Raw genomic sequence first — 26858 nt, 5'->3', positions numbered from 1 at the left:
AAAAAAAAAACTTGAGGAATGGCAATAACCCCCTCCTAAGTAGTTTCTAAAATAAACTCACAGGTACAATGTGCACTAAGCTGAACTGCAAAACAAAGCTGGAGACATTAACACCACATCCCAAGGACAGATAACGCTCAAGAAACGAGCGCAAAGAAAACTAACGGCTATAAAGGATTTTACTTGCCAAAACCAGACGTGCGCATAGCCGAGAACGTACGTGCGCTAACCTGACATGTGTAAACCAGGCAAAGCTATAACATAGCTATAGAGTGTCTAAATGTTAAAAAAAAAAAGTAGCAGACAGCCAAACCAGTACTGAAACATATCAGTTGAGGTTTATGAAATAGGAGTATATTCTAGATCTAAAGAGGGAGGCAAAAGACAAGTCCCTGTGACCAATTATGAAAGGTGTATGATAAATTTCCCATGAAGGGAAACAAAGAATCACAAACCATACATTATATACATCCCTGTGACAAGCACTGCACTCTGAGGAGAAACCAGGCCTCAATATAAACTGAAAACCCCTCTCTCTGAAAAATCAAATGCACATCTTCATTCTTTGATCACCTCCAGCGGAGGCAAAGTAAAGACTGAAGTATGTGTAAGGGGTTTTATAAGGCTCTTGGGAATCTTTGCCACCTCCTAGTGGTAAGGAAGAATAATTCGCAGGTGTAATGGATTGTGGACTCTCACCACCTGTATGAAAGAAATTGATTTACTGTAGAAGATAAGGGATTGGGCAGAAAAGCATTTATCTTTACTGCAAGATTCATCTTCAGTAGTGTCACTATGTATTTTTTTTTTTTTATAAAAACAAACTTCCCATACAAGCATTAGACACTCAGTATTATATGGAATAGAAAAACAAAAGAGAGAGTAAATACTCAAAATAATAAAATGTATAATTAAATAGTTTGTATTTAAAATGGTTTGATCATATTTACTCTTTTGCAACAATCTTCACAATAACCTTGGTTAATGTGTCTTGTTAAACATTATCCAGAAAGAGATACAGGAATCCTGGGGGGATAACTAGGCACATTGGTGCTATAAAACATTTGCTCATTTAATAGAAGGCGTTGTGCGGTTTAAATGTCTTTATTAAAAGTCTGTCTTGTTGGCTGTAGGCAGCATCATCTGGTAGGATCCTAGCTTCTGTATTCTTTAAGCAGCTGATTAGCTATCACCAGCCTTTGGATCTCACTGGTGCCCTCATAGATCTCTGTAATCCGTGCATCACGGTAATGTCTCTCAGCAGGCATCTCTGTCACATATCCCATTCCTCCCAAAATCTGAATGGCCTGAAAGAACCAAAGTGTATCAGTAACAAATTGGACCCAGTTGTTGGGGAACAGATGTGCAAAATGTCTTAATTTATAGGAGTTTCACTACTGTTGTGTAATTTGTTATTCATTTTGTATTGTCTATTGAGTAACATGGAAAAATTAATATAGCAAATGGATACAAAAAAATTCACCCTAAGAAAGTTACTAAGTAGACATGAAACACACTGGGGCAAGCAGTTTATTACATTACATTGTTTATTATGCAGTCCTGTGCTTAGTTTGCAATTACAATTTATATACACAATAGCCAGCATCATACTTTTTTTTAAAGCATATTTACAACCTGTTATACAAATCACAATTTTATATATTTAAAGGGACATGAAACTCAAATTATTCTTTCATGTTTCAGATAACTAATTTAAATGACTTTCCAATTTACTTATATTATCACAATTGCTTCATTGTCCTTTTTTGATGGAGCTGCAAAACACTACTGGGAGCTAGCTAAACACATCAGGTATGTCAATGGCAAGAGGCACAGATAGCTCCCAGTAATGCAAGCCTGATCCTGAGCCTACCTATGCTTTTTAAGAAAGGACACCAAGAGAGCAAAAAGCAATTCAAAATCGATAAGTAAATTGAAACATTGTTTAAAGTGCCATAAAAGGTCAACTGAGGTAAAACAGTGTGTAAAAAAAATATTATAGGACCAGTCAATACAGTAGATTTGCATAATCAACAAATGTATAAGTAGAAAACAATGCAATAGCACTTATTCTGAACTTCAAAATGAGTAGTAGATTATTATTTTTTAAATAAATTGCAGTTATGTCTATTTCCACTCCCCCTGTATCATGTGACAGCCATCAGCCAATCACAAATGCATATATGTATATGCTGTGAACTCTTGCAAATGCTCAGTAGGAGATTGTGACTCAAAAAGTGTAAATATTAAAAGACTGTGCACATTTTGTTAATGGAAGAAAATTGGAAAGCTGTTTAAAATTGTATGCTTTATCTGAATCATGAAGTTGTGTCCCCCTTTCAGTATTTTAATAAAATTTCCAAAAAATCTGCAAAATGATGTACACTTTAGTGTTGCCAAGTGTAGCCTGGTCCACCCCCCTTTATCAGTGTCCTAGTCCATACCTTGTGGTATCATATAACCAAGTGTGCATGCGAGGATAATTATTTATGCAAGCAAGGGGGGGGGGTGAGGAGGGACAGCAGGTACTACTATTGTTTGTTGCCAAGAGGCTTTCTTGTTTCTATGGGGATAATGTCACATGCTTTGTGAAAGTTTCAGCATTATACTGTGCACTGCTTTAGTCATTCTGAAGAAGCTATGGCCTGGATAGCACCTTTCATATAAGGACATTCTCAGGGGGGAGCTTGCTGCAAACAAAACTATGCCTGAATAAAAGGGGTTATTGGGGGTTAAAACAGAAACCTTTCTGCAGGTAAGCTTTGGCTGCATTATATATGTAGAAACGTATTTTAGTTCATACTGTTATTTCCCTTTAAAGCTGCATACTCTTTGAATCATGAAAGTTTAATTGTGAATTTTCTTTCATATTAAAAAGGGACAAAAAAAAGTTCAAAAAGAAAATATAAAAAATAGTTTATTATTGCACTGCTGCTTACACATGACTGTGTTTAGTCTATGCAAATGTATTAAATGCATAGTTAAAGTCAGCTCCAGAACAGTAACGCACTACTGCACATATCTAGTAACAAGATAAGAGACAAATGTGTGCAGCCAATAATCATTGTTGCTGAGCATATGTACATAGGATACTAAGAGAACAAAGTACATTTAAAAAATTGAAAAAAAAAAAAAAAGGTGTCTTAAAAATTAAATGCTCTGTCTAAATCATGAAGTTTTAGTTTTGACTTTCACATCGCGTCTGTATGTTACAGCTATATTATATTTCTTTTACAAGATATACCGAGTCCACGGTTTTCATCCTTTACTTGTGGGATATAATGCTTCTGCTTACAGGAAGTGGCAAAGAGCACCACAGCAGAGCTGCTATATAGCTCCTCCCTTAACTCCTCCCCCCCAGTCATTCTCTTTGCTTATGCTAGCAATAGGAAGGGTAACGTTTATGTGGTGATAAAATGATAGTTTTAGTTTTCTTCAATCAAGAATTTTTTATTTTAAATGGTACCGGAGAGTACTATTTCTCCTCAGGCAGGACATAGAAGAAGAATTCTGCCTCGAGTCTGATGATCTTAGCAGTTGTAACTAAGATCCATGTTGGTTCCCCCAAGATTTGCTGAGTAAGTACAGGAGAAATCTTCAGTATGAGGGAACGTTTCTTGCTGCAAGCAGTATTAAGGTATGTACAGTCATTTACATTCTGAGGAGACCTGATATATCAGAAATTGGCTGACATATTGCCCATGCTGGGAAAGGGTGAGCAGTATGCCTTAGATAAATAAAGGGTGGTACTGTGGTAACCTGTGTATAATTGTCCCATTCTAGAGAAAACATGGGATACTTAAGGGCTCTGTGGTTTGACACTGGGGCAGCCTAGAAACGCCTAATGTTGAATATGGGGCTTATTAAGGCTGATTTATCATTATCTGAGGGGTTTACATGGCATGTTTAATGCAAAAAAGGAGTGTACACTTATTTTTTGATTAAGACGCTTCCCATGCGGTTTCTTAAACTTGTTGGTTCATCAGACATGATGGGCGGGGCCTAATTTTGCGTCTCAGTGCGCAGTTAGTTTTTGGAGAGAACAGCAGCCATTAGCTCCGGTTGGGACCAGACTGTGAGGCTGTGTTTTGGAGTGGGACCGGATCGTTTTTGACAGGTCTTGGGGGCAGGTAGGCGCCACAGCAGAGCTGTGGCGAGGTGCAGAGTGATATTTGTCTGTAGAAAGTTATTTACTGCTTAATTTACTCAAATAAAGATTTAAGTCTCCTATTACTTGTGGTGCAATATCAGGTTGCACATTAGGTTCACACATCAAAATTATTCATTTTGTATAACGTTTTAACGACTTTGCAAAACAGTGTGCACTTTTTATCCTTAAAAGGCGCAGTACCCGTTTTTTGCTGAATTGTTTTTTCAAGCACAATAAAGATTGGGAACGACTTGTGCTGTTATTACTAGTCTGTACAACATGTCTGACATGGGAAGTCAGTGTTCTATGTGTTTAGAAGCCATGGTGGAACCCCCTCTTACATTGTGTCCTTCTTGTACTGAAAGGGCCTTACACTTTAAAAATCATATTTTAAGCAAGGAAAGTATGCCTCAGGATGGTTCTCAGTCTGAAGAGAATCAGAATATGCCATCTAATTCTCCCCAAGTGTCACAACCTTTAACGCCCATGCAAGCGACGCCAAGTAATTCTAGTGCGTCTACTTCTTTTACTTTGCAAGATATGGCTGCAGTTATGTCTACTACCCTTACAGAGGAATTATCTAAACTGCCAGTTTTGCAGGGTAAATGTCATAGGTCAGATATTAATGTAAATACTGAACCCTCTGATGCCTTAGTGGCTTTTTCCGATGCACCCTCACAATGCTCTGATTTGGGGGTTAAGGATTTTATGTCTGAGGGAGATCTTTCAGAATCAGGAAATGTATTACCTCAGACAGATTTGGACGTCATGTCCTTTAAATTCAAATTAGAACATCTCTGCATGTTGCTCAGGGAGGTTTTGGCGACTCTGGATGATTGTGACCCTATCACAATTCCCCCAGAAAAATTGTGTAAAATGAACAGATATTTAGAAGTACCTACTTGCACGGATGTTTTTCTGGTTCCTACGAGAATTTCGGAAATTGTTAAGAGGGAATGGGATAGACCAGGTATACCGTTTTCTCCCCCTCCTAACTTTAAGAAAATGTTTCCTATATCTGACACCATGCGGGACTTCAGGCAATTGGTCCCTAAGGTGGAGGGAGCTATATCTACTCTAGCTAAGCGTACAACTATACCCATTGAGGACGGTTGCGCTTTTAAAGACCCTATGGATAAAAAATTAGAGGGTCTTCTAAAGAAAATACTTGTTCACCAGGGTTTTCTCTTACAGCCTATAGCTTGCATGGTTACAGTAACTACTGCAGCTGCCTTGTGGTTTGATGCCCTGGAAGAGTCTCTGAAGGTAGAGACACCTTTAGAGGACATTTTAGACAGAATTAAGGCTCTTAAGTTCATTTATGACTGATGCTGCTTTTCAAATTGCAAAAATTAACAGTGAAAAACGCAGGCTTTGCCATTGTGGTGCGCAGAGCGTTATGGCTAAAGTCATGGTCGGCTGACGTATCGTCTAAATCTAAGCTTTTATCTATTCCTTTCAAGGGTAAGACCCTATTCGGGCCTGAGCTGAAGGAAATAATCTGACATTACTGGAGGTAAGGGTCACGCCTTACCTCAGGACAAGTCCCTCAAGATGAGGGGTAAACAAAATAATTTTTGTTCCTTTCGAAATTTTAAAGGAGTATCCTCTGCTTCCTCTTCCTCCACTAAGCAAGAAGGGAACTTTGCTCAATCCAAGTCAGTCTGGAGACCTAACCAGGCCTGGAATAAAGGTAAACAAGCCAAAAAGCCCGCTGCTGCTACCAAAACAGCATGAAGGGGCAGCCCCCGATCCGGGACCGGATCTAGTAGGGAGCAGACTCTCTTTCTTTGCTCAGGCTTGGGCAAGGGATGTAAAGGATCCCTGGGCATTGGAAATTGTGACCCAGGGGGTACCAGTTGGAATTCAAGGACTTTCTCCCAAGGGGGAGATTTCATCTTTCACGGTTGTCTGTAGACCAGACAAAAAGAGAGGCGTTCTTACGCTGTGTAAAAGACCTCTACACCATGGGTGTAATTTGCCCAGATCCAGATCTGGAACAGGGGCAGGGGTTCTATTCAAATCTATTTGTCGTTCCCAAAAAAGAGGGAACCTTCAGACCAATTTTAGATCTCAAATGTCTAAACAAGTTTCTCAGAGTCCCATCGTTCAAGATGGAGACCATTCGTACAATTCTTCCAATGATCCAGGAGGGTCAATACATGACCACGGTGGACCTGAAGGATGCGTTTCTTCACATTCCTAACCACAAGGATCATCATCAATTCCTGTGATTTGCATTTCAGGACAAACATTATCAGTTCGTGGCCCTTCCCTTCGGGTTGGCCACGGCTCCCAGGATCTTCACAAAGGTTCTAGAGTCTCTTCTAGTGGGTTCTCAGACCGCAAGACATTGCGGTGGCGCCCTATCTGGACGACATCTTGATCCAGGCGTCAACTTATCTGTCCAAATCTCACACGGACATCGTATTGTCATTTCTAAGAACTCACGGTTGGAAAGTGAATGTAGAAAAGAGTTCACTAGTTCCACAAACAAGAGTTCCATTCCTGGGAACTCTGATAGACTCGGTAAACATGAAAATATTTCTGACAGAGGTCAGAAAATCAAAGATTCTAAATACTTGCCGGGCTCTGCAGTCCATTCATCGGCCATCAGTGGCTCAGTGTATGGAAGTCATAGGACTTATGGTAGCAGCAATGGATATCATCGCGTTTGCTCGCTTTCATCTCAGACCACTACAACTGCGCATGCTCAGTCAGTGGAATGGGGATTATGCAAATTTATTTCCTCAGATAAATCTGGACCAAGAGACCAGAGACTCTCTTCAGTGGTGGTTGTCACAGGACAATCTGTCCCAAGGGATGTGCTTCTGCAGGCCATCTTGGGTAATAGTAACGACAGACGCCAGCCTCCTGGGCTGGGGTGCAGTCTGGAATTCTCTGAAGGCTCAGGGTGTATGGACTCTCAATTGCCAATCAATATTTTGGAACTGAGAGCAATATTCAACGCGCTGCTGGCGTGGCCTCAGTTGGCTTTGGCCAAATTCATAAGATTCCAGTCGGACAATATCACGACTGTGGCATATATCAATCATCGGGGGGGGGGGGGGGGAAACAAGGAGTTCTCTAGCGATGATAGAAGTATCAAAGATAATCCGATGGGCGAAGACTCACTGTCTGCAATCTATATCCCAGGAGTAGAGAACTGGGAAGCGGATTTTCTAAGTCGTCAGGCTTTTCATCCGGGGGAGTGGGAACTCCATCCGGAGGTGTTTGCAACCTTGATTCATCAATGGGGCACACCGGAATTGGATCTGATGGCATCGCGTCAGAATGCCAAACTTCCACATTACGGGTCAAGGGATAGATAGATGCTCTAGCGGTACCTTGGTCGTTCAACCTGGCTTATGTGTTTCCACCTTTTCCTGTCCTTCCTCGTGTGATTGACAGAATCAAGCAGGAGAGGGCTTCAATAATTCTAATAGCGCCTGCGTGACCACGCACGACCTGGTATGCAGATCTAGTGGACATGTCGTCTCTGCCACCGTGGAGACTCCCATTGAGAAAGGACCTTCTCATTCAATGTCCGTTCCAACATCCAAATCTAACTTCTCTGCAGCTGACTGCTTGGAGATTGAACGCTTGATTTTATCTAAGCGGGGGTTCTCTGAGCCAGTCATTGATACTCTGATTCAGGCTCGTAAGCCGGTCACTAGAAAAAATTTACCATAAGATATGGCGTAAATATCTTTATTGGTGCGAATCCAAGGGTTACTCATGGTGTAAGATTAGGATTCCTAGGATTTTGTCTTTTCTCCAAGAAGGATTGGAGAAGGGGTTATCAGCTAGTTCCTTGAAGGGACAAATTTCTGCTTTGTCAATTTTGCTTCACAAACGTCTGGCAGATGTTCCAGATGTTCAGGCATTTTGTCAGGCTTTAATCAGAATCAAGCCTGTATTTAAACCGATTGGAGTTTGAATTTAGTTCTTAATGTTCTTCAAGGGGTTCCGTTTGAACCCATGCATTCCAATGATGTTAAGCTGTTATCTTGGAAACTTTTGTTTTTAGTAGCTATCTCTTCTGCTCAAAGAGTTTGAGCTTTCTGCGTTACAATGTGATTCACCTTATCTTATATTCCATTCTGAGAATAGTGTATCCAGGCGCCAACAAATGGAGGCTAAGGTTAAAGTTTATCAATATTTATTCAAGATAATTCTTCTCTTATATACAGTTTAGTAGTTAAAAACTTGTTAAGACAATTTAAAACAATAATATGGTGATTAAAATCTATCAGAGACGCATGGATCCACGCTAAAAGAATTAAATTAAAAAACAATAATCTATAATCTTAAACTTTAAGCAGGGTATAGATATACAATTTCAACAATGTGTGTTTTTAAACAATTTGGTGTGATGGTGTGTGTGAGCATCTGCTCTACACTGTGATTGTGATGCGAAGTCAAATAGTGAACATTGTGTCTTAAAAGACAATAACAAAAAATCAATAACAAAAAATCAATCCTGTGAAAAAAACAATCAGCAAACAGTCCTGTGAGCAAAAAATAGTCCTGTGAGCAAAAAATAATAGTAGTACATGGACAGTCCTGTGAGCAAAAAAAATTAATAATCCTGTGCAGAAATAAAAATAAAAATGGAAATCAATTCAGTTGAAAACAAAAACTCGCTCCTGTGCGAGAGAAAAATCACTTCTGTGTGGCAAATATCCAGAAAAACGTGATGTGTGTATCAAAAGAAAAATGTTGGAAAAACGTTGCAAGAAATAAAATGATAAAAAACAGTGCTCTGTGGAGACTGAGCTCCAAGCTGAAAGTAAAAACAATTTGCTAGAAGTAACAAACAAATATGCCGATCGATAAAAACCTGTGGGGAAAAAAATAGATACAATGTGTAGATAATTTTTCAATCGTACCCTCCTAGTGGAATATAGCTTACCAGGTCTACGCGTTTCGGCCTTGTCTAGGCCTTTATCAAGACTAATGGTAAGCTGGTAGTTTGGGCCTTATATAGAGAACTCCAATCCGTGACCGGAAGTGCCAATTATCTGTGACTTCCGGTTTTTCGTTGTGATAGTTGTCTCTATATATATATATACTTATTTTATGTAAGTGATGTCTTATATATCTAGTGGTATATCATCTTATATAATGCCACAAGGGGTTTGTTTGGGGCACCTTTGGGGTATTTTACTCTCTTAACCTCCGTTTGTTTGATTACGTCACTTCCGGTTGGGGATAAATGGCCAAATCGTGCCTAAATTTCACTGTTAGAGACCAAAATTCTGGTCGAACCTTTATTATTATTTGTAATTATTTTGTTATATAATCATGATTGATCAGGATCCATTTATTTCGATCTCTTATATCTATTAGTTTTAGTTCCGATTTCCGGAAGACCCCATTGGATGTGACGTCACCACTGGTATACATTGATGATTGGTTTAACTAGTATGGCCCTATCAGCAAAGAGTGTAGTTTGTGTAAGAAGAGGGGAAGTTCAACTGGTATCTCTAATTCTGCCTATTGGGAATAAATACTTGCTGACATTATTCCTAACAGATTACGATAACTGGCGGAGATTGAATTTCTAAAATTGTATAAGTTACGAAAGTTAATAAAACACTTTTTACGTTTTCGTATACGTTTCTCATATATTTCAGAGTGGGGTTAGATATTGTCAGTATTACCTTGTATTCATCAAATAAAGACTTTATATAATTTGCCTATGTCTGCGTAATTTTTTCTGTGTTAGATTAATCCTTTCTATTGTGTATGTGAAATTTCTCCTATAGTGAATCGTTAGTTTATTTAACAATATAGTCTATATTGATGTGTTCCTTTATGTTGTATATGTGAACATTCATCCATAGCTAATTGCTATTATAATAGTTCAATGGTTTTAATCCACTTGTTCTATAAGTATGCTTTTTGGGTTAAAAAAACTATGAAAGATATTCTTTACCTACATATTGCGTTACTATAGTTGCTATTCATAGTTGCTCCATTTGTTAAGTGGATACACGCTAGGATTAAGAAAAAAGGTCGTTTCTTAACTTGTGTGCTTTAACTTTTAGATATGTGTGCTTTAATTTTTAAAATAGATGGGTGAATGGGGGTTTGTGGTCATGAGAGAAAGATGATGTTTATATAATATCTGGACGAGTTTTGACAATAATTATTTTATCAATTATAGATTTGATAATGTGTTTGTACAGTGTGAAATCGAAAGTTGGTCTAAAACTTTCCCTTGATATTTAAACTCTAAATTAGGAGTTGATACATTTTAATTCTTTTGGGGTTGAGGGTGACTACGAAGTAGGGATGAGATGGTTGTATGTTCTCTATTAGCGCTAGTTCGGACATCTCGCTGTCTATCCTCGTGGATTGTCTATTCTTACTTTGCTTTTGAAGCTTAGACTGCAAAGAGACTGCGATTTCTAGAGGATTTCTAGAAGGATTTTTTGAATTTTTATTGAGTTTTTAGAGAGACGGCTAGAGTATCCTTGGCTGAAATGTATCTATATATATATATGTATGTAAGAGGGTAAAATTGAAACATCTACACATTTTAAAAATGTTGACAGTAACAACTATATACATAGTATGAGTTGCCACCACAAGAGCTGGAAAAACAACATCCCCAAGGGTCAATTGGTAAGGATTAAGAAGAACTGTTCTACAGAAGATAAATGGGAAGAGCAGGCCAAAGTCATCAAAAGAAAATTTCTGGAAAGGGGATATGATGAGAGTATGCTGGATCAAAAAATTCAAGAAATTGATAATACAGAAAGGAAGGAACTTTTGAAATACAAAAGGAGAACATCTCCGGTGGAAAATGACTGTATCAATGTAGCCATGATCACGGAATACAGCGAGAATAAGGACATTATCGAAAAAATATTCCAGAAGCATTGGTCACTCCTAAAAGATGATGACCTAATTGGTGACAAACTACCACAGAAACCAAAGTTCGTATACCGAAAAACCAAGAATTTGAAGAGTCGACTAGCCCCAACTATAGAGAAGAAGAAGAAGAAGAAAGGGGTAACGGACATATTTGGAAAAGAAGTGAAAGGATTCTTTCCATGTCTACTATGTAAGGCTTGCAAATGTGGCAAGAAATCCAACACGTTTTGCAGCTTCACAACTAAAGAAGAATACAAAGTGAAAGAGTTAATTAGATGTCAAGACAGTGGAGTGATATACGTGCTACAGTGTTCATGTGGTCTTCAATACGTGGGCCAGACGTCAAGAATCCTAAAAGACCGGATACGCGAACACATACTACTAATAGAGAAGTTGAATATGGACACAGCCCTGTACAGACATTTTTCAACCAAACATAAGGGAAACATCAAAGAATTAACCTATATGGGCATCCAGAAAATTGGAAAAGATTGGAGAGGTGGAAACTACACAAAAAAACTATTATCCGCAGAATCAAAGTGGATCTTTAATCTAGACTGTCTCCACCCAAAAGGATTGAACAATAAGGAAGACTTGTCTCATCTGATCTAATTATGTCCAAACCGAGAATATATATGAATATATATATATATATATATATATATATATATATATGTATGTATACCCCTCTCCTCTAATTGGGCCCAATGAAAATTAAGATTAAAATTAAAATTATGATTATCTCCCCTCTGGGTATAAGTCTTTATTGAAGAAATATATCAGCAAGCATTGAAGAAATAAATTACATCTATAAGAGCAAGCAGCCTCTATATAAAAGAATTAGAGGCTAGCAAAAAGATCTAGAACATATATAGGACGGTTCCTTTAACATACTCTATCTATATGTACGTGATTCCTTCCCATTTCCCCTTCCTGAGTTTAATAATTTACGGCAGTTTCACATTTATGTATCTAAAGATACATTTCAGCCAAGGATACTCTAGCCGTCTCTCTAAAAACTCAATAAAAATTCAAAAAATCCTTCTAGAAATCCTCTAGAAATCGCAGTCTCTTTGCAGTCTAAGCTTCAAAAGCAAAGTAAGAATAGACAATCCACGAGGATAGACAGCGAGATGTCCGAACTAGCGCTAATAGAGAACATACAACCATCTCATCCCTACTTCGTAGTCACCCTCAACCCCAAAAGAATTAAAATGTATCAACTCCTAATTTAGAGTTTAAATATCAAGGGAAAGTTTTAGACCAACTTTCGATTTCACACTGTACAAACACATTATCAAATCTATAATTGATAAAATAATTATTGTCAAAACTCGTCCAGATATTATATAAACATCATCTTTCTCTCATGACCACAAACCCCCATTCACCCATCTATTTTAAAAATTAAAGCACACATATCTAAAAGTTAAAGCACACAAGTTAAGAAACGACCTTTTTTCTTAATCCTAGCGTGTATCCACTTAACAAATGGAGCAACTATGAATAGCAACTATAGTAACGCAATATGTAGGTAAAGAATATCTTTCATAGTTTTTTTAACCCAAAAAGCATACTTATAGAACAAGTGGATTAAAACCATTGAACTATTATAATAGCAATTAGCTATGGATGAATGTTCACATATACAACATAAAGGAACACATCAATATAGACTATATTGTTAAATAAACTAACGATTCACTATAGGAGAAATTTCACATACACAATAGAAAGGATTAATCTAACACAGAAAAAATTACGCAGACATAGGCAAATTATATAAAGTCTTTATTTGATGAATACAAGGTAATACTGACAATATCTAACCCCACTCTGAAATATATGAGAAACGTATACGAAAACGTAAAAAGTGTTTTATTAACTTTCGTAACTTATACAATTTTAGAAATTCAATCTCCGCCAGTTATCGTAATCTGTTAGGAATAATGTCAGCAAGTATTTATTCCCAATAGGCAGAATTAGAGATACCAGTTGAACTTCCCCTCTTCTTACACAAACTACACTCTTTGCTGATAGGGCCATACTAGTTAAACCAATCATCAATGTATACCAGTGGTGACGTCACATCCAATGGGGTCTTCCGGAAATCGGAACTAAAACTAATAGATATAAGAGATCGAAATAAATGGATCCTGATCAATCATGATTATATAACAAAATAATTACAAATAATAATAAAGGTTCGACCAGAATTTTGGTCTCTAACAGTGAAATTTAGGCACGATTTGGCCATTTATCCCCAACCGGAAGTGACGTAATCAAACAAACGGAGGTTAAGAAAGAGTAAAATACCCCAAAGGTGCCCCAAACAAACCCCTTGTGGCATTATATAAGATGATATACCACTAGATATATAAGACATCACTTACATAAAATAAGTATATATATATATAGAGACAACTATCACAACGAAAAACCGGAAGTCACAGATAATTGGCACTTCCGGTCACGGATTGGAGTTCTCTATATAAGGCCCAAACTACCAGCTTACCATTAGTCTTGATAAAGGCCTAGACAAGGCCGAAACGCGTAGACCTGGTAAGCTATATTCCACTAGGAGGGTACGATTGAAAAATTATCTACACATTGTATCTATTTTTTTCCCCACAGGTTTTTATCGATCGGCATATTTGTTTGTTACTTCTAGCAAATTGTTTTTACTTTCAGCTTGGAGCTCAGTCTCCACAGAGCACTGTTTTTTATCATTTTATTTCTTGCAACGTTTTTTCAACATTTTTCTTTTGATACACACATCACGTTTTTCTGGATATTTGCCACACAGAAGTGATTTTTCTCTCGCACAGGAGCGAGTTTTTGTTTTCAACTGAATTGATTTCCATTTTTATTTTTATTTCTGCACAGGATTATTAATTTTTTTTGCTCACAGGACTGTCCATGTACTACTATTATTTTTTGCTCACAGGACTATTTTTTGCTCACAGGACTGTTTGCTGATTGTTTTTTTCACAGGATTGATTTTTTGTTATTGATTTTTTGTTATTGTCTTTTAAGACACAATGTTCACTATTTGACTTCGCATCACAATCACAGTGTAGAGCAGATGCTCACACACACCATCACACCAAATTGTTTAAAAACACACATTGTTGAAATTGTATATCTATACCCTGCTTAAAAGTTTAAGATTATAGATTATTGTTTTTTAATTTAATTCTTTTAGCGTGGATCCATGCGTCTCTGATAGATTTTAATCACCATATTATTGTTTTAAATTGTCTTAACAAGTTTTTAACTACTAAACTGTATATAAGAGAAGAATTATCTTGAATAAATATTGATAAACTTTAACCTTAGCCTCCATTTGTTGGCGCCTGGATACACTATTCTCATTTGATTATATCTAGGTGGCAGCTAGGTACCACCATCATCCGGGCACACAAGGTATAGTTGGCGCTGAGATATACGTACACTTATATTCCATTCTGATAAGGTGGTTTTGCGTACTAAACCTGGATTCCTTCCTAATAAGAATATTAATCAGGAAATTGTTGTTCCTTCCTTGTGTCCTAATCCTTCTTCTAAGAAGGAATGTCCATTACATAACTTGGACGTGGTTCGTGCCTTGAAGTTTTACTTACAGGCGACCAAGGATTTCCGTCAAACATCTTCCCTATTTGATGTTTATTCCGGGAAACGTAGGGGTCAAAAAGCTACGGCTACCGCTCTCTCTTTTTGGCTGAAAAGCATCATCCGCCTGGCATATGAGACTGCTGGACAGCAGCCTCCTGAAAAGATTACGGTTCATTCCACTAGAGCTGTGGCTTCCACATGGGCTTTTAAAATCGATGCTTCTGTTGAACAGATTTGTAAGGCTGCGACTTGGTCCTCCCTTCATACTTTTTCAAAATTTTACAAATGTGATACTTTTGCTTCTTCTGAGGCTATTTTTGGGAAAAAGGTGCTTCAAGCAGTGGTGCCTTCCGTTTAGGTTCCTGTCTTGTCCCTCCCTTTCAGCCATGTCCTAAAGCTTTGGTATTGGTATCCCACAAGTAAAGGATGAAAACCGTGGACTTGGTATATCTTGTAAAAGAAAAGGAAATTTATGCTTACCTGATAAATTGATTTCTTTTACGATATACCGAGTCCACGGCCCACCCTGTCATTTTGGGACAGGATTTAATTGTTATAAACTTCAGTCACCTCTGCACCTTTTTAGTTTTTCCCTTTCTCTTCCTATACCTTCGGTCGAATGACTGGGGGAGGAGTTAAGGGAGGAGCTATATAGCAGCTGTGGTGCTCTTTGCCACTTCCTGTTAGCAGGAGGATTATATCCCACAAGTATAAAAACCGTGGACTCGGTATATCGTAAAAGAAATCAATTTATCAGGTAAGCATAATTTTCCTTTTTCCATTTATAATAACGTGCACATTGTTAGCAATTAATGTTTGTTACTATTTATTAATTCACATTCAGCCAAGTATGTATGATCTGCTGATTACCTGATGGGCGATACGTGTAGCAGCCTCGGATGCAGAAAGTTTTGCCATTGCAGCTTCCTGAGCAGAGAAAAGGTTTAAACAGATGTAATTTAAATAAAAAAAAGAAAGAAGAAATAGGGGGAAAAAAATGTCCTTTACTTCCAAGCTCACCTTTGTGAAGGGCTTCTTGTTGTCCTTTAGCATGGACGCTCGCCAGGTGAGCAGCCTTGCACCCTCTAGAGCCACTGCCATGTCTGCCAGCTTGAACTGAAGCAGAGAGAATTCTTTAAAAACGTAGTCACTCAGTGACCAGAGTATAAAGGATTATAGGATATAAGGATTCCTCACCTGGATAGCTTGCAGTTTGCTGATAGGTGCCCCGAAAGCAAAACGCTTCTCTGCGTAATCTACAGCACAATCTAGAGCAGCCTGTGCAATTCCAAGTGCCTGTGCTGCAATTCCAATCCTTCCTGAATCTAATGTTTGCTGCACATAGAAAGTAAATTAATCTACAATGGGATTTCAGAAAACAATATCAATCATACACAAACCAAACTTGGTCCGTTACCATAGCAATTTTGAAACCCATTCCTGGTTGTCCTAGAAGATTTTCTTTTGGAATGTGACAATCCTCAAAGATCAGATTGGCTGTGGAAGAGGCTCGGATACCCAGCTTGTCTTCTTTTTTCCCCAGAGACAGACCAGGAGTTGGCATTTTAACAAGGAATGCACTGATACCCTAAACAGGAAAGGAACACAGCGAAAGAGGAGATAGAAAAGGTCAGCACCATCAAAAACACAATGTAAATAGAATCCGTTCATCACAAGATGCAACTCCACCAAAAATAATGTTTCTACTTATGTTAAATACAATGATCAAGTCATTATTAATTTAAAATGACGTCTTTAGCTCCTCCACTGCCACCATGTCACATCCCCATTACACCATTTTAAAAAGTATATTAAAATGGTGTATGCTTTGACCTCCTTTACCTTGTATCTAAGCATCTTCTGACAGTCAACTGATCACATGACTTTTTATTTATTATCTATTGACTTGCATTTTAGCCAATTAGTGCAGTGTCAGCCATGGGCGCGAGCACAATGTTATCTTTATGGTTTACATGAACTAGCACTCCCCTGTTGTGAAAAGCAAATAAAATTCCTGTGATAAGAGGCTGTCTGTAGTGGCTTAGAAACAGACAGAAATTTAGAGGTTTAAAGGTTATAAAGAATATTAATATAACAATGTTGGTTGTACAAAGCTGGGGAATCGGTAGTGAAGGCATTTTCTATATTTTTATACAATAACAATTTTAGTGTTGACTGTCCCTTTAAAAAGGTACATGAAACCGCAATTTTTTCTTTCATGAATCAGATAAAGCATAAAGTTTTAGCTTGCTTTTCTATATATCCTTTGTTGAAAAGCATGCTCAGGAGCAGCAATATACTACTAGGAGCTAGCTGATGATTAGTAGCTGTGCGTATATGCTTTTGGTTCAGCTAGTTCCCTATAATAAATTGTTGCTCTTTCAAAACAAATGATTTCAAAAGAATGAAACAAATTTAATAGAAGTAAATTTGAAAGTAGTTTAAAATCATATTCTTTATCTGAATCATGTCCCTTTAAAATAAGTGATATAAATGTTGTTATGTTACCTAGTTGTGTCACTATATTGTTCAACACAAACTCCCAATAGTGGTTGACGTTTGGTGCTAAAAATAGAGGTTATATAATTCAGCAATGCAATATGAAAAGATGCTTCTTCTATAGCTTATAGATTTCCGATTACTATCACTAATGTATTACTATGCAAAGGTTTAGATTTGCTATTGGCCTATTGTAAAATGTGTAACAATGGTAAATCAGTTGCCTTGCTTCTTACTCAGCATATTCACAAAGGAAAACAGTGGAGCATTTTCTGGTACTGGGAGGATAAATGTGACAGGACAGGGGGATTTTTAGAACCTTCTTTTCTTAAAAACTAAATGATGCTATAGAAGGTGCAAGGGCTTCAATGCTGATGGAAAAGTACTACATTTTTTTAGTCTACCACTGCTTTCAGAAATAATTTCTAAAAATTATATTGTGAATAAAAAAGCTCTACTTAAAGGGACAGTCAACACTAAAATTGTTATTGTTTGAAAAGATAGATAACGCCTTTGCTACCCATTCCTCAGCTTTGCACAACCAACATTGTTATATTAATATACTTTATAACATCTAAACCTCTAAATGTCTGCCTGTTTCTTAGCTACTATAGACAGCCTCTTATTACATGCTTTTTATTAGCTTTTCACAACAGGATACTGCTAGTTCATGTGAGCCATATAGATAACATTGTGATCACGCCCATGGCTTGTGGCAGACACTGCACTAATTGGTTTAAATGCAAATCAATAGATAATAAAAAGTCATGTGATCAGGGGGCTGTCATAAGAGGCTTAGATACAAGGTAATCACAGGGGTAAAAAGTATATTAATATAACGGTTGGTTATGCAAAACTGGGGAATGGGTAATAAAGGGGATTATCTATCTTCTAAAAACAATAAAACTTCAGGTGTAGACTGTACCTTTAAGCATGCAAAACATATTTTTGTAAGACAGACAGTTAAATGGATATTATCTATCTATATCCTTTAGAAAAATATAAAATCAATAACCATTAAAAAAAAGAAGCAAATAACTTGTTTTCTTGCAAAATGAGCATTTAGAAATTTTCATTGTACCCACTGTCCTGAGGGAGATAAGATATCTGACATGTTAGTCACTTAGGTTACATTCTGCCCCTACTGAGCATGGGCAAATCTGACTGTTAGTCAAGTATTCACTTAATACTAAACTATTGTTACTCTAGAGGTTTTATGACATCAAGCTAGATAATATATTTCATATAAATGTTATGTTTTATATACTTTTTGGATTGCTCTTTGTTCGTTTTTGGATGGTTTACATTGGCCTGATTGAGCATCCAACTCCTGCCTGAATATCTCCTCTCACACACTTTTACCTGGACACTGAGAGAACGCACATCACTCAGCTATTGAGCGGCCAGCGAATACGTGGATTGGAACAGAACGTACTCTATCCTTTGCCTCCGCTATAGGAGGATAACGGTTGGTTGTCCATCGTCAGCCCACGCCGGATACGTCCTACCCGCTGACAGATTTGGATTCCAGTTAGAGGCAGAGCTTTGGAGTGGCGTGGAGCTGCGAATAGGGACGCCGAGAGTAAGGAAGATGAAGGACTCCTACAGCAATTACACTAACCAGTGGCTACAATTGTAAGTGTACAGGGACTCTACTGTGGTGGCGAGACACCTCTGTTGCAAGTGTGTACAGATGAACTCCCTTGATGTATGTGTATTCGGCCACAGTTGTCCTTATGCCTGATACATGGACATAATCTTACGTTGTGGTAATCACCATTAACCGTTTGTGTGCCTCAAGTTCAAGGTTTGTAGTTATAAGCCTTCTTTTTTGTGCTGTTTGAAGAGTTGAGATAAATATAAATATATATATATATATATATATATATATATATATATATATATATATATATATATATATATATATATATATATATATATATATATATAATGTAAAAAAAATATATATATGTGTGTGTGTGTGTGTGTGTGTGAAAAAAAGAGAGAGAACAGCACTCCTGAGATAGAACAAAAGCTAGAATAACTTCCATGCCTGTTCATTTATATTGCAACTCAGGGTGCGCGTTCTTTTAGCACACTAAGCCCCTTCACAGAGAAAAAATATCCTGTAGCATATCAGTCTGACCCTGCCCAATGACAGTCCAGCGCCGAAATACCAGGCAATTCTTCTCTGAACAAGAGAAACAACAACCCCAGACAATCGTTTCGGCCTTCTGTGGGCTTCGTCAGTGAGGTGCAGTTGTATCTCTCTAAGGACATGTGTGCACGGGCTCCACGTCTGGCTTACCCATTACTCTTAGGGTGACCCAAGAGTAATTTACATAAATGTGAAAAAAGAGAGAGAACAGCACTCCTGAGATAGAACAAAAGCTAGAATAACTTCCATGCCTGTTCATTTATATTGTATAATATAAATATATATATATATAATCTTTTTAGTTTGTGTAACATCTCTCCCACATTGTTCTTTTATCAAGCTATATAAGCCTTCCTGCAGAGACCCCAGCTCCTTGTAGGGCTGTGACAGAAGTAATGGACCCTGCGCAAATGATGTTAAAGAAAAAAAATAAAAAAGAAAATCATAGCAATATGTATTATTCATCATTTTAAATGGATTTTTACTTTTTTAAAGTATAAGCTACTGCTTTTTTTTTTTTTTTTTTTTAACAGACTTTCATATCCCTTTAAAGTTCATGTTGACTGTTTAGATTTTAAAGCTAACAGGAAGTGCGCGATTGTGTAGAACTTGTCCATGAGACAGATTGCTCACCGGCTCTTTAAATAGAACATGACACTCCCATGAGCATAAAAACAATGTTTTTTTGTTACAAAGGGAAATAGTAAAGTAACAAATTATTTTAAATATTTCTTCCTTTACAAATAGGAATGAGAAAATAAATTAGCAAGAAAGCAGAAAACATGGGAGCCATATTTCAATTTGGCAAATTAAAAGGACATTAAAGTCAAAATAAAACTTTCATGGTTCAAATAGAGAATTCAATTTTAAGAAATTTTATATTTACTTTTGTTATCAGATTTACTTTGTTCTCCTGGTATTCTTTGTCACAAAGCATACCTAGGTACTCTCAGGAGCAGCAATGCACTACTGGAAGCTAGCTGGCGATTGGTGGCTACACACATTTTTCTCTTGTCATTGGCTCACCAGATGTGTTCAGCTAGCTCCTAGTAACTGCATTGCTGCCCTGAATCTGACTTTGACTGTGTTTAACCCCTTGCATAGCGTATCAGGAACAGACTTTTGTTTTTCCGTTAACATGACATGACATGAAATCCAATATAGTTTAACAGTGTTAATCAACATTGTGTTTTGCAATTGGATAGAGTGGTGTTTATTATAACGGTTTATCTGAATATCATTTGTATATGTGCATGATGGCTATACTGAAACTGTTTGCTCAATTATGTGTTTTTGTGTATAATTTATTAAACATTAATTATTTTTAAAAAAATTGTTTCGAATTTATTAAGAAAACCTTTTTTAATGTCCTGCAGTGTTCTTCATTATTTTACATGAAAATCTTGCAAAAATAGAAAACATGTCCACAAGTTCTCACCTTCTATAACAGGGTTTTTACAGTTGTTGTTCTGTAAATCGTAAAAAAAACGCTAAGTGACAAGTTTGAAAATATTGACAAATTCCAAACCTCACTGTATCTATTACTTAAAGAAGGTGACAGCACAAGGCTCTAGATAACGTAAATTGCGGTTTTTCAAAACACAGTTTGTAACATGTTTTGTGTAAAAACCCATGCAACTTATAAGACAGAACAGCAAACTGTTACATCACGATCAAATATTGCTGAAGAAATCCTGTTTAAGAAGATGAACCATGAAAATGTGAGTATGAAATAAAAACAAAACATTTTAAGAAAGTGAACACTAAATTCCATTTCTAGATGCCACAGACATGATTTCGGTTTAGTTGTGTTTTTAGGAGATCTCATGGCTGTACTTGATATCACATATTTGTCTAGTAAATACATATTTCTGTCTCAGACCTAGTAATGGGTCCCGAACCTTGGTTTGAAGAACCCTGCATTAGATCATTTTCTTTTTGTACTTTTATGTTTTTACTGTGACCTAATGTGGACCTATGAGATCGTCATGGGTATAATTCCTGCGCAATAAAGGAAAAAGCTTATTTGATGTCCCTACATACTTACAACTGTGTTCTTCATTTCACCAGCAGGACTATCTGATTGATTTAGTGCATCACACTTATTAGTATATGTCAAAACAAGAGTTTATTAGTGGTCACTTAAAAGTGGGAAAAGCCACGATTCCTGAAACCCTAGTAAACCAGCTCCTCTAGATCTATCATGATAATCGGCAATCACACTGCCCTGAGCTCATAACATAAAAGCTTAGAAGAAGAAATTAAGAAAATACTTGAGTTCTTTAGCTTTAAGTATATACTGCTTCTCCAGAAAATTGTTAGTTGAAACTTGTGTATGAGAAAAAGAAAAAAAATATATGTTTACCTGATAAATTTATTTATTTCTAGACACAGTGAGTCCACGGAATCATCAAAGTACTGTTGGGAATATCACTCCTGGTCAGCAGGAGGAGGCAAAGAGCACCACAGCAAAGCTGTTAAGTATCACTTCCCTTCCCACAATCCCCAGTCATTCGCCTGAAGGAAAAGGAGAGAAAGGAAATAACACAAGGTGTAGAAGTGCCTGAGTATTAGACAAAAACACTGTTTGGAAAAGAAAAAAAAAAAAAAAAAGAAAGAGTGGGCTGTGGACTGACCGTGTCTAGAAAGAAAGAAATTTATCAGGTAAGCATAAATTTTGTTTTCTTTCTTAAAGGGACAGTCAAGACCAAAAAAAACTTTTATGTTTCAAATAGGGCATGTAATTTTAAACAACTTTCCAATTTACTTTTATCAACAATTTTGCTTTGTTCTCTTGGTATTCTAGTTGAGAGCAAACCTAGGAAGGCTCATATGATAATTTCTAAGCCCTTGAAGGCCGCCTCTAATCACATGCTTTTGTATTTGCTTTTCACAACAGGGGAGAGTAGTTCATGTAAACCATATAGATAGCATTGTTATCACGCCCGTGAGTTGTGGCAGACACTGCACTAATTGGCTAAACTGCAAGTCAATAGATAATAACTAAAAGTCATGTGATTAGGGGCGGTCAGAAGGTGCTTAGATACAAGATAGTCACAGCAGTAAAAAGTGTATTAATATAACAGTGTTGGTTATGCAAAACTGGGAAATGGGTAATAAAGGGATTATCTATCTTTTTAAACAACAAAAATTCTGGTGTTGACTGTCCCTTTAAGTCACAGTGAGTCCACGGAATCATCAATTACTGTTGGGAATCAATACCCAAGCTAGAGGACACAGATAATTAGGGAGGGACAAGACAGGTAACCTAAACAGAAGGCACCACCGCTTGCAAAACCTCTCCCCCAAAAGAAGCCTCAGCCGAGGCAAAAGTATAAAATTTATAAAACTTTGAAAAAGTGTGCAAAGAAGACCAAGTCGCAGCCTTGCAAATCTGTTCTACAGAGGCCTCGTTGTTGAAGGAACAATGTTAAAGTATGGGAGCGCTAGTAAGCTCAAGGGTATATGGAAGATGACTCAATAGAACTATTAAATGTAAATATATATATTTATTTTAAATACAAATAAAATCTATTTCATATAAACTTCATATAACAGGCAAGGGACGTCTCCCAACAATATTGGTCTCTTAAAATTAGTGCGCAATACAATTTAAAATAGAATGATAAAACTAGTGAGTAATTGCAAACAATGTATCAATATACAATAAAAACCACATTTGCACTTTGAATCTTCTGGAGCTAGTCAGATATTATCCTAATGTTTAATGTTTCAAATTAATAGAACCGTTCATATAACAGAATAGTAATCTAGCTTTTTTTTTTTTTAAATGAATGAGGTAGCTTGTAGCCGTTACTGGCAATATCTCCGGTTCGTGTTTAAAAGTCAATCGGTAATGCTGACCAATAATTCAGAGCAAAAAAGTCTTGTGTCATATTAGTATGGAAAGAAGTTTGGCATACCTGGATCTTCAGGCCACTTTCAATTATGCACAAACTTACTGCGTGTGTTTTCTGGTACTTTATTTCGTTCTTTTGCTGTGCGTCACAGCAATGATAGCCTGCAGCGAGATCGAAGGTACTTTCTCCAAATCAGCTGTGCTGACGTTTACTCCTGCGTAGTGTGAGCGGGATTCAGCAAACGACCGTTTGTGCTCTTTGTGCCTTGCAAAATTACAGGATCTTTACAAAGAGGGACAATTTCTTTCAGGTGTATTTTGCAATATTGTAGTTAGACTCTACTTGCAATGCCAACGCGTTTCGCCCTTTGAATGGGCTTTATCCTGACGTATACGTCATTGATATACGTCTTGATAAAGCCCATTCAAACGCATTGGCGTTGCAAGGAGTGTCTAACTACAATATTGCAAAATACACCTGAAAGGAATCGTCCCTCTTTGTAAAGATCCTGTAATTTTGCAAGGCACAAAGAGCATAAACGGCCGTTTGCTGAATCTCGCTCGCACTATGCAGGAGTAAACGTCAGCACAGCTGATTTGGAGAAAGCCTGCAGCGAGATCGAAGGTACTATCATTGCTGTGACGCACAGCAAAGGAACAAAATAAAGTACCAGAGAACACACGCAGTAAGTTTGTGCATAATTGAAAGTGGCCTGAAGATCCAGGTATGCCTAACTTCTTTCCATACTAATATGACACAAGACTTTTGCTCTGAATTATTGGTCAGCATTACCGATTGACTTTTAAACACGAACCGGAGATATTGTCTGTAACGGCTACAAGCTACCTCATTCATTTTTTTAAAAAAAAGCTGGATTACTATTGTTCTGTTATATGAACGGTTCTATTAATTTGAAACATTAAGATAATATCTGACTAGCTCCAGAAGATTCAAAGTGCAAAGGTGGTTTTTATTGTATATTGATACATTGTTTGCAATCGCTCACTAGTTTTATCATTCTATTTTAAATTGTATCACGCACTAATTTTAAGAGACCAATATTGTTGGGAGACGTCCCTTGCCTGTTATATGAAGTTTATATGAAATTGATTTTATTTGTATTTAAAATAAATATATATATTTACATTTAATAGTTCTATTGAGTCATCTTCTATATACCCTTGAGCTTACTAGCACATCAATGTTGTGCAACAAACATTCTTTATGAGAAGAACGATTAGGTCAGAGAGAAGGAACAACAATATTTTTATTAATGTTTCTATCTGAAAAAAACCTTAGGAAGAAAACCAAACTTGGTATGAAGAACTGCCTAATCAGCATGAAATATGAGATAAGGAGAATCACACTGCAAAGCAGAGAGTTCCAAAACTCTCCACGCTGAAGAAATATCAGTAAGAAACAAAACCTTCCAAGATAACAACTTAATATCTATGGAATGCATTGGCTCAAATGGACCCTGTTGCAAAACTCTAAGAACAAGGTTAACACTCCAAGGTGGAGCAACAGATTTAAATACAGGCCTGATTCTGACCAAGGCCGGACAAAATGATTGTACATCTGGCACGTCCGCCAGACGATTGTGCAACAAGATAGAAAGCGCAGAAATCTGACCCTTCAGAGTACTGACAGACAAACCCTTCTCCAGACCATCCTGGAAGAACAGAATTCTAGGGATCCTGACCCTACTCCAAGAGTATCCCTTAGACTCACACCAATAAAGATATTTACGTCATATCTTGTCATAAAGCTTTCTAGTGACAGGCTTACGAGTCTGAATCATGGTCTCAATGACCGGCTCTGTAAAACCACGCTTAGCTAAAATCAAGTTCAATCTCCAAGCAGTCAGCTTCAAAGAAACGAGATACGGATGAAGGAAGGGCCCCTGAAGTAGAAGGTCCTTCCTCAGTGGTAGTCTCCACGGAGATAGAGATGACATTTCCGCTAGATCTGCATACCAGATCCTGCAAGGCCACGTCAGAGCTATTAGAATCACCAACACTCTCTCCTGCTTGATCTGAGCAATGACTCGTGGAAGGAGAGCAAACGGAGGAAACATATGCCAACCTGAAGTTCCAAGGAACTGCCAGAGCATCTATCAAAAAGGCCTGAGAATCTCTCGACCTCGAACCGTACTTTTGAAGCTTTGCGTTCTGACGAGACGCCATCAGATCCAATTCCGGTAACCTCCATTTGGTTGTTAACCTGGAGAACACTTCCGGATGAAGTTCCCACTCCCCAGGATGAAAAGTCTGTCTGCTCAGGAAAACAGCTTCCCAACTGTCCACCTCTGGAATTGTGAGCCTCTGCCCACTGAATGATTCGCGCCACCTCCTTCATGGCTTCGAGTTCCCCCCTGGTGGTTGATGTAAGCCACTGAGGTTATGTTGTCCGACTGGAACCTGATAAACCGTGCTAAAGCCAGTTGAGGCCAAGCCATCAAGGCATTGAAAATCACTCTCAGCTCCAAAATGTTTATGGGGAGAGCAGATTCCTCCTGTGACCAAAGGCCCTGCACCTTCAACGAGTCCCAGACTGTTCTCCAACCCTTCAGGGCTGGCGTCCGTGGTCACAATCACCCATGTGGGTCTCCGAAAGCATGTCCCCTGGGTCATATGTTCCTGAGACAGCCACCACTGCAGAGAGTCTCTTGTCGATTGATCCAGAACTATTCTCTGAGACAGGTCTGCATAGTCCCCGTTCCATAACTGAAGCTCTCTCAAATGGAATCGAGCAAAAGGAACGGTGTCGATGGAAGCTACCATCAGACCAATTACCTCCATACATTGGGCCACTGATGGTCGTACGGCTGATTGTAGAGCTAGGCAAGAGGAAAGAATCTCGTCTCTTCTGACCTCCGTCAGAAAATGTTTCATCAATAGGGAGTCTATAATGGTTCCTAAGAAGAAGACCACCCTTGTAACCAGAATAAGGGAACTTTTTTCCAAATTCACCTTCCATCCATGGGCACGAAGAAAAAGACAACAAGATCTCTGTGTGAGATTTTGCTAGATGAAACGATAGCGCCTGAACTAGAATGTCGTCCAGATATAGTGCTACTGCAATTCCCCTGGACCGGATTACCGCCAACAGGGCTCCCAGGACCTTTGAGAAAATTCTGGGAGCTGTAGCTAGGCCAAATGGAAGTGCTACGAATTGGAGGCATTTGTCCAGATAAGCAAATCTTAGAAATTTGTGATGATCCTTGTGAATAGGGACATGTAGGTACGCATCCTTCAGGTCTATGGTCGTAACGAATTGACCCTCTAGAACCAGTGGAAGAATTGAGCGGATAGTCTCCATCTTGAAGGACAGTACTCTGAGAACTTTGTTGAGTACCTTAAGATCTAGAATAGGCCTGAAAGTTCCCTCTTTTTTGGCCCCCACAAACAGGTTGGAGTAGAATCCGAGACCCTGTTCCTGTATTGGTAAAGGAACAATTACTCCCAGGAGGGAAAGATCCTGTACACATTTCAAGAACGCCTCTCTTTTTATCTGGTCTACAGATAATCTGGAGAGGTGAAATCTGCCCCTGGGAGGAAAGGTTTTGAATTCTAACCTGTAACCCTGGGATACTATGTCCACGGCCCATGGGTCTGGGACATCTCATTCCCAAACTTAAGAAAACAGAGTCTGCCCCCCACTTGATCCGATCCCGGATTGGGGGCAGACC

The 26858-nt window shown here is 37.9% G+C and overlaps 2 protein-coding genes across 2 annotated transcripts in view; both read right to left on the bottom strand.

Moving 5' to 3' along the window:
• SPPL3 (signal peptide peptidase like 3) overlaps positions 1–26858 on the bottom strand; it is a 467604-nt gene that overhangs the window by 193948 nt on the left and 246798 nt on the right. The window lies entirely within an intron of this gene.
• On the bottom strand, positions 907–16252 carry ACADS (acyl-CoA dehydrogenase short chain). Its single transcript, XM_053702038.1, has 5 exons — positions 16068–16252; positions 15848–15985; positions 15671–15766; positions 15521–15577; positions 907–1307 (listed from the first exon to the last, which is right to left on the bottom strand). The coding sequence occupies exons 1-5, from the start codon at positions 16212–16214 to the stop codon at positions 1155–1157; spliced, it is 591 nt and encodes a 196-aa protein (XP_053558013.1). The 5' UTR covers positions 16215–16252; the 3' UTR covers positions 907–1154.

Source organism: Bombina bombina, chromosome 2 (genome assembly GCF_027579735.1).
Source record: "Bombina bombina isolate aBomBom1 chromosome 2, aBomBom1.pri, whole genome shotgun sequence".
In the NCBI taxonomy this organism is placed as follows: Eukaryota; Metazoa; Chordata; class Amphibia; order Anura; family Bombinatoridae; genus Bombina; species Bombina bombina.
The sequence above is the reverse complement of the archived record's forward strand: the minus strand, read 5'-3'. Positions and strand labels throughout refer to the sequence as shown.